This window comes from Schistocerca nitens, chromosome 12, assembly GCF_023898315.1.
Source record: "Schistocerca nitens isolate TAMUIC-IGC-003100 chromosome 12, iqSchNite1.1, whole genome shotgun sequence".
Lineage (NCBI taxonomy): Eukaryota > Metazoa > Arthropoda > Insecta > Orthoptera > Acrididae > Schistocerca > Schistocerca nitens.
Genome location: NC_064625.1, coordinates 154640237 through 154655713, shown reverse-complemented (window position 1 = coordinate 154655713; position 15477 = coordinate 154640237). Strand labels below are relative to the sequence as shown.

General features: G+C 43.9%; 1 protein-coding gene across 1 annotated transcript in view; it reads left to right on the top strand.

Moving 5' to 3' along the window:
- Nucleotides 1–3490: 3490 nt before the first annotated feature.
- The window catches only part of LOC126215104 (guanine nucleotide-binding protein subunit alpha-11-like), a 140071-nt gene continuing 128084 nt past the window's right edge, over nucleotides 3491–15477 (top strand). The window contains exon 1 of the mRNA XM_049941755.1: nucleotides 3491–3622. Coding sequence (XP_049797712.1) covers nucleotides 3493–3622 — 130 coding nt within the window. The 5' untranslated portion in view covers nucleotides 3491–3492. The remainder of the gene's footprint in view (nucleotides 3623–15477) is intronic.

Genomic DNA, 15477 nt, shown 5'->3' with positions numbered 1-15477 from the left:
GGACGAAACGACATCACACGTTGCACGGCAATCAATGGCACATGTGCGAGAACTGTTTGGCAACCGTCAGGTGTCACGATTCGGTAACATTCCCAGGCTCCCTAGATCGCCAGATTTATCCGTTTGTGATTTTTTCTTGTGGGGATACCTCAATAGGAAGAGGGAAAAAAAAAAACAAAAAACCTATACGAGGTTAAAGTAAAGCGCGATTTCCATTTATGTAGTTGCTATTGATCTGTTGAATCTAATAGAACATGTCCCAGACGTGTATCTGCAGTACTTTTCCAGAACATCCAGAGAAGCAAAGATATAATTTCGTAAAATTTTATTAACAACTTGGCCCAATTTGTTTATTAAATTCCAGACAATCGCACAAAGTTTTCAATAGAAGTAGGAGGGAATTTAATTTTGGAAAAATGAAGGTAATAATGTTAACTGAAACTGTATGAATGTGTCAGATAACTTGCTTTTATTAATACTATAGCTCACGTGAATTCATGTTAAACTGTAAAAAACAAAACTACATAGAATTCTGTATGGTGCGAAAAGCGGCAATTGGCAGTAAACAAAGAAAAGTGCGGGGTCGTCCACATGAGTACTAAAAGAAATTCGATAAATTTTGGGTATACGATAAATCGCACAAATCCAAGGGCTGCCAATTCGACTAAATACCTAGGAATTACAATTACGAGCAACATAAATTGGAAAGACCACATAGATAATATTGTGGGGAAGGCGAAACAAAGACTGAGCTTTGTTGACAGAACACATAGATGCGACAAACCCACTAAAGAGACAGCCCACATTAGACTGTCCTCTGCTGGAACATTGCTGCGCGATGTAGGATCCTTACCAGGTAGGATTGCGGAGGACATCGAAAAAGTGCAAAGAGGGGCAGCTCGTTTCGTGTTATCGCGCAATAGGGTTGAGAGTGTCACTGAGATGATACGCGAGTTGGGATGGCAGTCACTGAAACAAAGGCGGTTTTCTTTGCGGCGAGATCTATTTACGAAATTTCAATCACCAACTTACTCTTCCGAATGCGAAAATATTTTGTTGACACCCACCTACGCAGGGAGAAATGATCGTCATAATAAAATAAGAGAAATCATACCTCGAACGGAAAGGGTTAGGTGTTCCTTTTTCCCACGCGCCATTCTAGTGTAGCATGAAAATGGTTCGATGAACCCTCTGCCAGGCACTTAAGTGTGAATTGCAGAGTAACCACATAAATGTAGATGTACAGTGTGCATATTATTTCACAATACATTCACAATAAATGTTCAAAAATGTCTCCACCGGGTTCAGCGCATTTTAGGAAACGACTGAAACAACTCACCAACGGTTACCAGCAATGACATACACGTTTCTACATTCTTAATGGAAAGTAAACAAATTTACTTGTATAATAATCTTTGCTTCTCTGGATGTTCTAGAAAACTAGTGCAGACACACGTCTGGGACACGTTTTATTCGATTCACCAGACGAATAACAACAAAATAAATCGGAATCGTGCTTTACTTTAACCTTGTACAGTTTTTCGATGGCTGCATATCAGCGAAGTTGTTAAATTTCAGGCAAAATCTTTTATAAGCCGTAACTCCGTAACTAAACGTTTGCGGACCTACACTACTGTCCATTAAAATTCCTACACCAAGAAAAACGCAGTTGATAAACGGGTATTCATTGGAGAAATATATTATACTATAACTGACATGTGATAACATTTTAACGCAATATGGGTGCATAGATCCTAAGAAATCAGTACCCAGAACAACCACCTCTGGCCGTAATAACTGCCTTGATACGCCTGGGCATTGAGCCAAACAGAGCTCCATGGCGTGTACAGGTACAGCTGCCCATGCAGCTTCAACACGATAGCACAGTTCATCAAGAGTAGTGACTGGCTTATTGTGACGAGCCAGTTGCTCGGCCACCATCGACCAGACGTTTTCAATTCGTGAGAGATCTGGAGAATGTGCTGGCCAGGGCAGCAGTCGAACATTTTCGGTATCCAGAAAGACTCATACAGGACCTGCAACATGTGGTCGTGCATTATCCTGCTGAAAGGTAGGGTTTCACAGGGATCGAATGAAGGGTAGAGCCACGGGTCGTAACACATCTGAAATGTAACGTCCACTGTTCAAAGTGCCGTCCGTGTGAACAAGAGGTGACCGAGACGTGTAACCAATGGCAACCCATACCATCACGCCAGTATGGCGATGACGAATACACGCTTCCAATGCGCGTTCACCACGATGTCGCCAAACACGGATGCGACGATCATGATGCTGTAAACAGTACCTGGATTCATCCGGAAAAACGACGTTTTGCCATTCTTGCACCCAGGTTCGTCGTTGAGTACACCATCACAGGCGCTCCAGTCTGTGATGCAGCGTCAAGGGTGACCGCAGCCAGGGTCTCCGAGCTGATAGTCCATGCTGCTGCAAACGTCGTCGAACTGTTCGTGCAGATGGTTGTTGTCTTGCAAACGTCCCCATCTGTCGACTCAGGGATCGAGACGTGGCTGCACGATCCGTTACAGCCGTCATCTCGACTGCTAGTGATACGAGGCCGTTGGGATCCAGCACGACGTTCCGTATTACCCTCCTGAACCCACCGATTCCATATTCTGCTAACAGTCTTTGGATCTCGACCAACGCGAGCAGCAATGTCGCGATACGATAAACCGCAATCGCAATAGGCTACAGTCCGACCTTTATCAAAGTCGGAAACGTGATGGCCATTTCTCCTCCTTACACGAGGCATCACAACAACGTTTCACCAGGCAACGCCGGTCAACTGCTGTTTGTGTATGAGAAATCGGTTGGAAGCTTTCCTCATGTCAGCAGGTTGTAGGTGTCGCCACCGGCGCCAACCTTGTGTGAATGCTCTGAAAAGCTAATCATTTGCATATCACAGCATCTTCTTCCTGTCGGTTAAATTTCGCGTCTGTAGCACGTCGTGGTGTAGCAATTTTAATGGCCAGTGGTGTATGTTTATATGAACTTTTTTCTTTAGTTGTAGATTGGTTCAAATGGCTCTGAGCACTATGGGACTCAACTGCTGAGGTCATTAGTACCATAGAACTAGCTAAACCTAACTAACCAAAGGACATCACAAACATCCATGCCCGAGGCAGGATTCGATCCTGCGACCGTAGCGGTCTTGCGGTGCCAGACTGCAGCGCCTTTAACCGCACGGCCACTTCGGCCGGCTTTAGTTGTAGAATAACATATTAAAATATTAGCTTATCTTCGAGAATCACCCTGAAGACGTCGAAAAGTTTAGTACTTGTATACAACTGCTCCGGTATTGGCTCGACGTGTAAGCGCGGGAGCGAAAATCGCTTTAGGAACCTGGACGTTGATGTGGAGGATGTAGTGGGGAGTGTAGGCTGCTGCAGGAAGCGGTTTGTCGCTCGACCAGGACAGGACAGGAGGCGCCAGGATGGAGGAGACGGGCCAGCAGTGCTCGCCGGAGGCGCCGACATGGACGATGCCGCCTGCTGCAGCCCGCTGCGGATCTACCTGGAGCGCAGGGACGTGGAGCGCCTGCTCGAGAAGAACCGCCGAGCCTACCTGAGGCTCAAGTCGCAGGACGTCAAGACCATCCTGCTAGGTAGGGCCGCAGCCGTTCCTCTGCTTTCATCCACAGTGGCAAATGGCTCGGGTCCGACGGGAAGTTGCCTCGGTACACCACGTTTCACGTGGCCGTAGCGTGGCGTACCGCAAACTAACGAGGAGGTCCCCAGAGGAGAGATCGACTTTTAAAACCATCTATACGGTTATGTCGGTTAAGATCTCAGGTATCACACACAGCAGCTCTAGTGGCCCAACTTATGACAAAAATAAAAAGCTCATAATTTTGTTTGATACTCAACAGCGTTAAAAGTTGCATTATACAGTCTGGTTGCGTGGTATAACAGGCAGGATAATAGCTTAACAGCTTCACGTGCAGACGTTTGTGCGTGTGAATCTTGTCAGGTGCACATTTTTTTATTTTCACATCTATATCGAAGTTACTTCGATCATCATTTTTATTCAATTAATTGGTTTAAATATAATTTTGTCATATCATTTTAATAACTGTACGAACTTTTTCATTTATATCAAAATCGGAATTTTTGTGACTATGAACGAAATTATATTTATATATTATAATATTAAATTATTTGAAAATTCCTATCTAACAGTTAAAAACCGAAAGACGAAATAATGTATTTATATCTCTGCAGTGGTGTGAAAAACGTATTTTTATTGCCAGATGTGTCTTTTTTTTGCATAGTAGTCATATAAAATGCAAAAAAAATTTTTTTTTGCATAGTAGTCATATAAATGTAGCATGGAGAGCTGCATCAAACCAGTCTCAGGACTGAAGACCACAACAACAACAGTCATACAAATTTAAATGAAAGGCGGGTTTATAAGTATAGCGAAATTCAAGGAAAATCAGGAACAGATGTAATGAACGCAATAATGTGGACGAAAAAACATGGTGGAAAACAAAAGAAATTAAATCGTAATTATAACATGAAATTAATTAAAAATGTATGAATATACATTTCAAGAAGAGAAAGAATGATAGGAAGAAAAATGAGACCAAATGAAGAAGCTGACTTTATGATTAAAATAACGTGACAAACAAAATGAATTAAAAAGTTACATTTACATCAATTAATTGAAAAAAATGATCAGAGTCATTTCGATAAAGATTTAAAAATAAGAAAAATTTACTACGCCTGACACGATTCGAATCCACAGCATCCTACATGCCAAGCTGTATATATATACACTCCTGGAAATTGAAATAAGAACACCGTGAATTCATTGTCCCAGGAAGGGGAAACTTTATTGACACATTCCTGGGGTCAGATACATCACATGATCACACTGACAGAACCACAGGCACGTGGAACGTCTGAAAGCAAAGTTCTTGCGTGTGTTATGGCCTTGGGGAATGTGTTCGTGGCATTCCCCGGGTGATCTCGTCATTCTGGAAGGCACAAAGGATCTAAACGAGAATGCATCTAACTTGGGGAGTAATTCTCACCCCTGCACGCAGTTTGTTTTTACTCAGCACAGTGGCATCTACCAACAGAACAATGCAACGTGTCACATGGGTCACAGTGTATGTTGATGGTTGGAAGAGCATCAGGATAAGTTTACTGTACTCCCCTGGCCACCAGACTCCCCAGATTTAAACTCAATCGAGAGTCTGTGGGATTGATTGTTCGCGTCATGTGTGCTCAACCAAGTAATCTAACGCAACATGCGCTGTGGAAGATAGATGTTCAAGCTGTTGATGGATGGTCATGTTAAGTGGAGGCTTACTATCTTTGACCCGAATAAAGCATGTTCTTTGAGAATTTTTTTCTCGGGGTGTGTTATAGATATAGATGTCAAATTTGGCCAAAATTTTTATTGATATTTCCTCTACTAACTGGTTTTTTTTTCGACCGGAAATGTCAAAAGCAAAGGTGAAAGTGGCCTCGGAACGAAACAAAATTTCGATGTAGACCTCCACACGCGGTATGTCACAGGTCAGTCAGCTCGTCTCAAACCAAAATTGAGTTGACGTTAGCGAAGTATATAAGATTATTTAGGAGTTATACCTCGCTTAAGTTATTTGGACCATAGGAAACAAAATGGCGGCCATTTGAAAAAATAGTGTTTTTTCATCGATTTTTCGAATTCGTCGGCCAAGTTAAAATATTTATAGTTTATGGATCGGAATAAAAGTGGTACCACTCATAGAGAATTTAGTTAGCTTCGTCAGAAACAAAGAATCATGCCAATCGGTTCAGTAGATTTGAAGTAAAAAAAAGTCATTTCGAGCAAAACGTGTTTCAAGTTTTGACTACATATAAATGCAATATTATGCAACGTACGTTCAATCTGCTGTTCCGGGTCCATAAACTAGACCTTCCTCTTCCTCACAGAGGGCGTTCTACTCCATCTGGGCCATCCTGCGCTGCTCCAGAGCCGCTCGTACGGCCGGTGACAAGCGGTTTCCGGCCGCTCGAATGCGGTGGTCGTCCGAATGCTTGGCGGACTGCGTCGAATAGAGTCGCAGGGTGACGTCCATCGTTGTCATGGTCTCCAGAATTGCTGAATACCCTTCGTTGAAGCTGCTCACTGCCAGGAAACTCGCAGTCTCCACAGTCTTTGCACCAGAATGCAAATGCTTGGGGGCTAACTTCCAAACACACGCGTTCAAACTTTCATTTGAATTTTGTGTGTATCCTCCCAATCACCGGTACAAAAACTCGTCCTCCGAAAGAAAAAAAACTGGTGCGTGAAAAAGGCCGATTTCGGGCAGGTGCATTTTTTTGTTCAACCGCGAATAACAAACATTTCCGTTCCGTGTTCGGAAAAACCGTTTCAGGGGTGGATTCTAAACACTTTTATGGATCCAAAAATGCAATTTAAAAAAATCGATTTTTTGCACCAAAAGATAGTAAACCTCCCCTTAATATGGCTGGACGGTGTATTTACAGTGTGTAAAGTTCAGATGCTAGACATCAGTCAACCAAAGCCTATCCATGCAACTCTTAAAAATTGACAACACAGTCGTCTTTGAAGTAATCCGAGCGTCTGTAATACCCTAAAACAAAATTACCTTCGTGAGGGGCGTCGTGTCTCTGTGGTAGAATGCTCGCTTACCCTGTGGTTAGCATGGGTTCGATTTATGGCAGTGGTAAACTTCTAAAGAAAAGTGCATGTTCCATTTGCATTTCCGTGAAATGTAAAATGGATAAAATTGAAAAAATTAAATTACATTGTTCTTTTTTATGTAAACAATTTTTAGTAACAGTGTTCTTTAAAGGATCGGTCATTAAGAATCTGTATTTGTAACGAAAAGTGGATTTTTGTGTGTGATACGTAATTAGAAATAAGAAGACATGCATTTTCATAAAAATGACAGATGTGTCTTATTTAGCAAACATTTGACGAATTTTATATTTAAATGATGTAGGTATTCGAATTAAATGGGCAAAAAACGAAAAAAATTACCGAAACGAGAATCGAACCAGCAGTAGCCAGTCTCGAGTGCTAGTGATTTTTGTCGATCTTTACGTATTTCATAATGGCAGGGCTGAAGCAAAATCAAGACACGATCATAGGATTTGTCGACCTGGAAAAAGCGTTCGACAATGTAAAATTTGGTACAAGATGTTCGGAATTCTCAGAAAAATAGGGGTAAGCTATAGCAAAAGTTGGTTACAATACAATACGTACAAGAACCAAGAGAGAACAATAAGAGTGGAAGAACGAAGAGATCGGGTTAAAAAGGAGTGTAAGCAACGATGTAGTCTTTCGTTCCTGATACATCGAAGAAGTAATGACGGACATAAAAGAAATATTCAAGAGTGGGATTAAAGTTCAGGGTGAAAGAATAAGATTCTCTTATGACAATGCTGTCCTCAGTGAAAGTGAAGAAGAATTTCAGGATGTGTTGAACGGAATGAACGGTCTTAAAATAGTTCAAATGGCTCTGAGCACTATGGGACTTAACATCTGAGGTCATCAGTCCCCTAGACTTAGAACTACTTAAACCTAACTGACCTAAGGACAACACACATATCCATGCCTGAGGCAGGATTCGAACCTGCGACCGTAGCAGCACCGCGGTTGCGGACTGAAGCGTCTACAACCGCTCGGCCACAGCGGCCGGCAATGAACAGTCTAATGAGTACAGAATACAGATTGAGAGCAGTGAACAGTGTAGTGGGTACACAGTATGGATTGAGAGCAAATCGAAGTAGGACGAAAGTAATTAGAAGTACCAGAAATGATAACAGCGAGAAAATTAACATCGGAGTTGTGGATCACAAAGTAGACGAAGTTAAGGAGTTCTGATATCTATGCAGCAAAATAACCCACGCCGGAGGCAGGTAGGAAGACACGAAAAGCAGACTAGCCCTGGAAAAAAGGGGCATTCTTGGCCTAGAGAAGTCTGCTGGTGTCAAAGATAGGCTTTAATTTGAGGAATGGCAGAAGGAGGCATTCCTGCCCTAGAGAAGGCTGCTGATACCAAACATAGACTTTAATTTGTGGAAGAAACTTCTGAGAAGGTACTTTTTGAGCGAAGCATTATATGGTAGTGAAACACGGACTGTGGGAAAACCGGAACACAAGGGAATGGAAACATTTGACTTGTGATGCTACAGGAGAATGTTGAAAATTAGCTGGACTGATATGGTAAGAAATCAGGAGGTTCTCCGCAGAACTGGCGAGGAAAGGAATATGTGGAAGACACTGACAAGAAGAACAAGACATGAGGGATTAGCTTCCATTGTACTAGAGAGAACTGTAAAGGGTAAAAAGTGTAGAGGAAGACAGAGATTCGGAAACATCCAGCAAATAATTGAGGCCGTAGGTTGCAGTTGCTGCTCTGAGATGACAGGCCTGTCACAGGAGAGGAAATGGTGGCGTGCCCCATAAAATAGTCACACTACTAATGACACAAGAAAATGTATTTTACGCTTCATGGATATTTATTTGATTTATTATACCTTGTGTGACAACAGATATTTTTGAAACCTGGAAAAACTTTAAATTTTTCTTATAAGTATAAATTTTCTATAAATGAAGTCCTAGGTTGGTGCTTAAGTTTGCAGCTTTTTCCATAAGTTTAATAGACCCAACAGATACGCGTAAGAGAGACTTTACTCATCAATAATATACACTCCTGGAAATTGAAATAAGAACACCGTGAATTCATTGTCCCAGGAAGGGGAAACTTTATTGACACATTCCTGGGGTCAGATACATCACATGATCACACTGACAGAACCACAGGCACATAGACACAGGCAACAGAGCATGCACAATGTCGGCACTAGTACAGTGTATATCCACCTTTCGCAGCAATGCAGGCTGCTATTCTCCCATGGAGACGATCGTAGAGTTGCTGGATGTAGTCCTGTGGAACGGCTTGCCATGCCATTTCCACCTGGCGCCTCAGTTGGACCAGCGTTCGTGCTGGACGTGCAGACCGCGTGAGACGACGCTTCATCCAGTCCCAAACATGCTCAATGGCGGACAGATCCGGAGATCTTGCTGGCCAGGGTAGTTGACTTACACCTTCTAGAGCACGTTGGGTGGCACGGGATACATGCGGACGTGCATTGTCCTGTTGGAACAGCAAGTTCCCTTGCCGGTCTAGGAATGGTAGAACGATGGGTTCGATGACGGTTTGGATGTACCGTGCACTATTCAGTGTCCCCTCGACGATCACCAGTGGTGTACGGCCAGTGTAGGAGATCGCTCCCCACACCATGATGCCGCGTGTTGGCCCTGTGTGCCTCGGTCGTATGCAGTCCTGATTGTGGCGCTCACCTGCACGGCGCCAAACACGCATACGACCATCATTGGCACCAAGGCAGAAGCGACTCTCATCGCTGAAGACGACACATCTCCATTCGTCCCTCCATGCACGCCTGTCGCGACACCACTGGAGGCGGGCTGCACGATGTTGGGGCGTGAGCGGAAGACGGCCTAACGGTGTGCGGGACCGTAGCCCAGCTTCATGGAGACGGTTGCGAATGGTCCTCGCCGATACCCCAGGAGCAACAGTGTCCCTAATTTGCTGGGAAGTGGCGGTGCGGTCCCCTACGGCACTGCGTAGGATCCTACGGTCTTGGCGTGCATCCGTGCGTCGCTGCGGTCCGGTCCCAGGTCGACGGGCACGTGCACCTTCCGCCGACCACTGGCGACAACATCGATGTACTGTGGAGACCTCACGCCCCACGTGTTGAGCAATTCGGCGGTACGTCCACCCGGCCTCCCGCATGCCCACTATACGCCCTCGCTCAAAGTCCGTCAACTGCACATACGGTTCACGTCCACGCTGTCGCGGCATGCTACCAGTGTTAAAGACTGCGATGGAGCTCCGTATGCCACGGCAAACTGGCTGACACTGACGGCGGCGGTGCATAAATGCTGCGCAGCTAGCGCCATTCGACGGCCAACACCACGGGTCCTGGTGTGTCCGCTGTGCCGTGCGTGTGATCATTGCTTGTACAGCCCTCTCGCAGTGTCCGGAGCAAGTATGGTGGGTCTGACACACCGGTGTCAATGTGTTCTTTTTTCCATTTCTAGGAGTGTATATGCTGGCCGCTGTGAGCGAGCGGTTCTAGGCGTTTTAGTCCGCAACCGCGCTGCTGCTACGGTCGCAGGTTCGAATCGTGCCTCGGGAATGGATGTGTGTGATGTCCTTAGGTTTAAGTAGTTCTATGTTCTAGCTGACTGATGACCTCATAATTTAAGTCTCATTGTGCTCAGACCGATTTGAACCATTTGTCTCAGTTGTTGACAATAAATGTCAGCAGTTCGTAGTACACCATACCATCGCAGCTCCACCATATGCAAAACATCATCTTTTGTGGATACGTGCAGGTCTTTATAAGGAGAGTTGCTGCTTTGTCTTTTTCTTATGTTAGCATGAAGACAACATTTCTCGTCACCAGTAACGATACAGGACAGGAATGGTTGGCGTTGGTCACGAGCCAACTCATGACGAGCAAGCAGAACGGCAATACACTCATGGCCACCAGCCGTCTTTTTATTTATTTATTTATTTATTATATTTTGGCTTAGAGCATGCGGTACCCATCACTCGATTTCTGGACCTTCCCCACGGCACGCAAATGTCGCACGGCAGTGGAATGATGACAGCTGATCACGTTTGTCAGTTCTGGAATACACTGACCTGAATCATTTATGGATCAATGCGTTTAAACGATCTTCATCAGACCCCGAAGTATTCCTGAACCTGGAGAGTCACTATTGTCACAACGATCCCCGTTAAAACGAGAAAACCATTTTCTTGCCAGGCTTTGTCCGATGACATTATTCCCTTAGACGGCAACGAACAAGGAGCACTGTCGCTGCAACAACATCTGTGATGGCGCGCGAAGCTTTACTTGACGAACGCGACGATAACGGGTAATGCTCTTTTCACAATAATTCCAGCAAACGTTACATCATTTTCACGTCACGCGCAATATAGACTACCACATATCGGCTATCGGCTTTGTGACAAGGAAGAATCAAAATATTATTGCTCCTCCAATCACTTGCAGCAATTTAAGCTGTCCTGTTAAGTTCCTACCTAACCAAACACTCGGAGATCGCTACACATTCGGAAACAAGGAGACAAAATTTGTGAAAAGAAAAAGTACAAATTTTGTTGCAGCTCGTTTCAGTCGCAGCATTTAAAGCTGTACTCTTACGTTCCAGCCTAAGCACACACTCGGAAATCGCCACATATTCGGAAATAAATAGCCGAATATTAGTGAAAAGGGCACAATATGAATTTTATTGCTGCTCGTTGCAGCCGCAACAATTAAAGCTGTACCCTTGGGTTCCTGCCAATACACAACCTGGGAAAACGTCACACTTTCGTGAATAAACAGCGAAATATTTGTGTCAAGGAAGAATATGAACGTTAATGCTCCTCGTTTCGCTATCAGCAATTTAAACTGTCTTCTTAGGTTCGTGCCTAACCAGACACTCGAATATTCGGAAATAAAGAGCCAAATTGGAAGTTTGTGGCACGTTCCTATGAGACCAAATTGGTGAGATCGTCAGTCCCTAGGCTTACACACTACTTAGGCTAAGGGCTACACACACAAATCCCCGAGGCAGGACTCGAACCTCCCACAGGGGATCTGCGCAAACCGTGGCAAGGCGCCCTGGACCGTGCCGCTATCCCCTGCGGCAAACAGCCAAATATTTGTGAGAAGGAAGAATATGAATTTTAGTTTTGTTCGTTTCAGTTACAGCATCTAAAGCTGTCGTATCAAGTTCCTGCCTAACCACATACTCTGAAATCGCGAAGTATTTATTTCATCCTTCGTTCTCAGATCAGACTGAAAACAAATAACATCCAGTATAGCAGTACATACCTGTATTACATTCATAAGAAAGTAACAGAATGTCTGAACAACGCTAACATGAAAAAAAATTGCATGTAACGGAATGCGAACGAACAACTTTCGACTCCAGAAACCACGACGTTATTTATTATGCTAGCACGTAACCATGCGATGTTTAACTGCGGTATTGGTTATCATGTTCTACCTTGAAGGGTTGTATCGTAGTTGCGTTATTGACATTTAATGATAATGGCGATGTGTTTCTGATAAATTCTCAAAGCCCCTTACTCTGAAATGGAATACTTCAAATTATGAAACAAGTGTGTAATTCTTAATCTCTTTATTACACGTTTTTGATCCCGGAAAACTTTAGCTTGGCTTAATGAGCTACCCGCAAAGTAATCCCATATGACATAAAGCAATGAAGTCGCCTGTAACTAACAACATTCGCATTGTAGATAGAGATTTGCTTAGGCGCTCAACATAAACATGGCAAGTCCCTCGTCTGACTCTAGTTTGCACAAAAACACCGCCTCCCCCCCCCCCCACCCTTTCATGCAAAAAAAAAAAACCCTGTGTCTTGCTGTTCCTAAATACAAATGAAACGCCAGGGCTTTTGTAGTGCGCTCTGAAGAACACACCGTGCTATACTTGAGGCGTGTACACGTTTACGGGAACATTACTATCGGTGGGCCACCTAAAGAAAATGTCCAATAAAATTCTCCGATATTGTAATAAATATTTTCAGTGTAACTGCAACATTCATATTTCTTTGCGTACTACACGAATATGTAATAAAAAATGGGGGTTCCTATTTAAAACCGAGCGAGGTGTCGCAGTGGTTAGCACACTGGACTCGCATTCGGGAGGACGACGGTTCAATCCCGCGTCCGGCCATCCTGATTTACGTTTTCCGTGATTTCCCTAGATCACTCCAGGCAAATGCCGGGATGGTTCCTTTGAAAGGGCACGGCCGACTTCCTTCCCCATCCTTCCCTCATCCGAGCTTGTGCTCCGTCTCTAATGACCTAGGTGTCGACGGGACATTAAACACCAATATCCTCCTCCTCCTATTTAAAAAAAAACGCAGCTGATATCCGTTTCACCTATGGCAGCGCCATCTAGCGGGCCAACCATAGCCGCATCTGGTTTCCCCCTTCAAGCTAGACAAGTTTCGTTCTTTGTAGTTTGCTTCCCACGCCCGGGTTCCCGGGTTCGATTCCCGGCGGGGTCAGGGATTTTCTCTGCCTCGTGATGGCTGGGTGTTGTGTGCTGTCCTTAGGTTAGTTAGGTTTAAGTAGTTCTAAGTTCTAGGGGACTTATGACCACAGCAGTTGAGTCCCATAGTGCTCAGAGCCATTTGAACCATCTTTGTAGTTTTTTCGTTTGACGCTTATTTAGTGAGATATCTGGCCCGGTCACTATCAATGGACCACCCTGTGTATATTGAGAGGCCAGAAGCCAACGTCAGAATATCCAGAGTAATGAACAGGGGTCGGCAAGAGGTATGCGAACTTACACAACTTATTGCCCGAACCGCCCACTTCTGACTTGTGAGCCAAAAATTTCCTTTGAGAATCTGAAGAGATACCTAAAATATAATACTGTAGGTCATAAGCGAATGAAAAGAAGCAAAGCAGGCTGCCTTTCTTGTCGAACTATCACTCACTTCGGATACCGTTAGAATAGTAAAAATGGCAGCATTAAGCCTTTCAACAAGATTCTGGAACGTGGGCTTTCCACGACAGTTTAGTATCAACCTGAGCACCTAGAAATCTGAACTGTTCAGTTTCACTAATCATATTCCTATTCTGTGAAATTAAAACGTTGGGTTTTCTGAATTGTGTGTTACAAATTGTAAAATCTGAGTCTTACTGCGATTTGGCATGAGTTTATTTTGTACAAGCCATGAACTATGTCTTGAACTGCACTATTTCGAACAGGGCCAATGTTGCATCCATAATACTAGATGGTATATTATTTATATAAATAAGGAACAGGAGCGGCCCCATTACAGATCCCTGGAGCACCCCCATTTGACTGTGCCCCACTCAGACCCCACGTCACAGCCATTCCCAACACTGTGGAGAATGGCCTTTTGTTGTCTGTTATTAAAGTAAGAGGTGAGCCAATTGTAAGTTACTCCACGTATTCTATGATGGTCCAATTTCTGGAGCAAAATTTTGTAATCAACACAATCAAACGCCTTACTTAAATAAAAAAGATGCCCAGCGTTCGAAACCCTTTGTTCAATCCACCAGTACCTCACAAAGGAAAGAGACTATAGCATTTTCGTTTGTTAAACCACTTCTAAAACCGAACTGTTCATCTGATATCAAAAAAATGGCTTGGTTCAAATGGCTCTGAGCACTATGGGACTCAACTGCAGTGGTCATAAGTCCCCGATATCAAATTATGTGAAATGAAATGATCAATTATCCTTACATACACAGCCTTTTCAAAAACTTTAGCAAACATTGAAGGTATAGAAATAAATCAAAAATTGTCTACACTATCCCTTTCTCCATTTTTATAAAGCTGCTTTACTACTGAGTACTTTAATCGTTCAGGAAATGACCAGTTTTAAATGAAAAGTTACATATGTGGCTAAGTGCTGGGCTGACATGTGCAGCACAGTACTTTAATATTCTGCTAGGCAGTCCATCATATTCATGAGAGTCCTTAGTCTAGAATGATTTAATTATTGACTCAGTCTCCCCCTCGTCAGTATCACAGAGGAGTATTTCAGACATCAATCTCGGAAAGGCATTTGCCAAGAGAAATGATTCCCTGTAGAACAGGGATGCTCAGAAAGTGATTGTTAAATACTGTACATTCATCATATCTGACTGATCAGTAATAGAAACATTTTTACTACGAACTGACTTTATATCGTCGACCTTGTAGTGCTGACCAGACACTCCCTTCTCGACTGACCATATGGTTTTAATTTTATCCTGTGAATTAACTATTCTATTTGTGTACCAAGTACTCTTTGCCTTCCTAATGACATTTTTAAGCACCCTACAATGTCTTTAATGAGCTATTGTAGCTCGAACGTGACCACTTCTAACATTTTGATGTAATTCCCACTTTGCTATACATGATGTCCTTATCCCTGTAGGCACCACCTTATCGTAGCACTGTCCGTGTGGGTGGGAGAGTTTGCGTGTTCCTGTGATGCTGAGAGGTATACCGGTGGTAGCGTAGCTACTGGCAGGTTCAACCTAGCCGGTCAGGTCTCAGCAGAGGAACCAGACGAAGTGTGCCTCACAACGACCTACCGTCCTTTCCTCCCTTTCCCTTCCTTCCCTTTCCTTCTTCCCTTCTGTCTGTCTCTTCACCGGTATAGGAGGCGGGTAATATCGATAGGTAAACACTCACGGCTTCTGTACCAACGAAGCAAGGCACCTGCGATGTGCCTTAAGGGCGTATGTCAGGATACTTCCAGTGGCATATGGCCATTCACTGCATCCCCTGCCTCTTGCCAGTCGTATCGGCCCTACGATCCACTGCCAACCAGAGGCGGAGGACGAGAGAGTGGATCTGCATCTGCGCAACTGCTTGTCCACTTTAAATACCTTCACGCGCA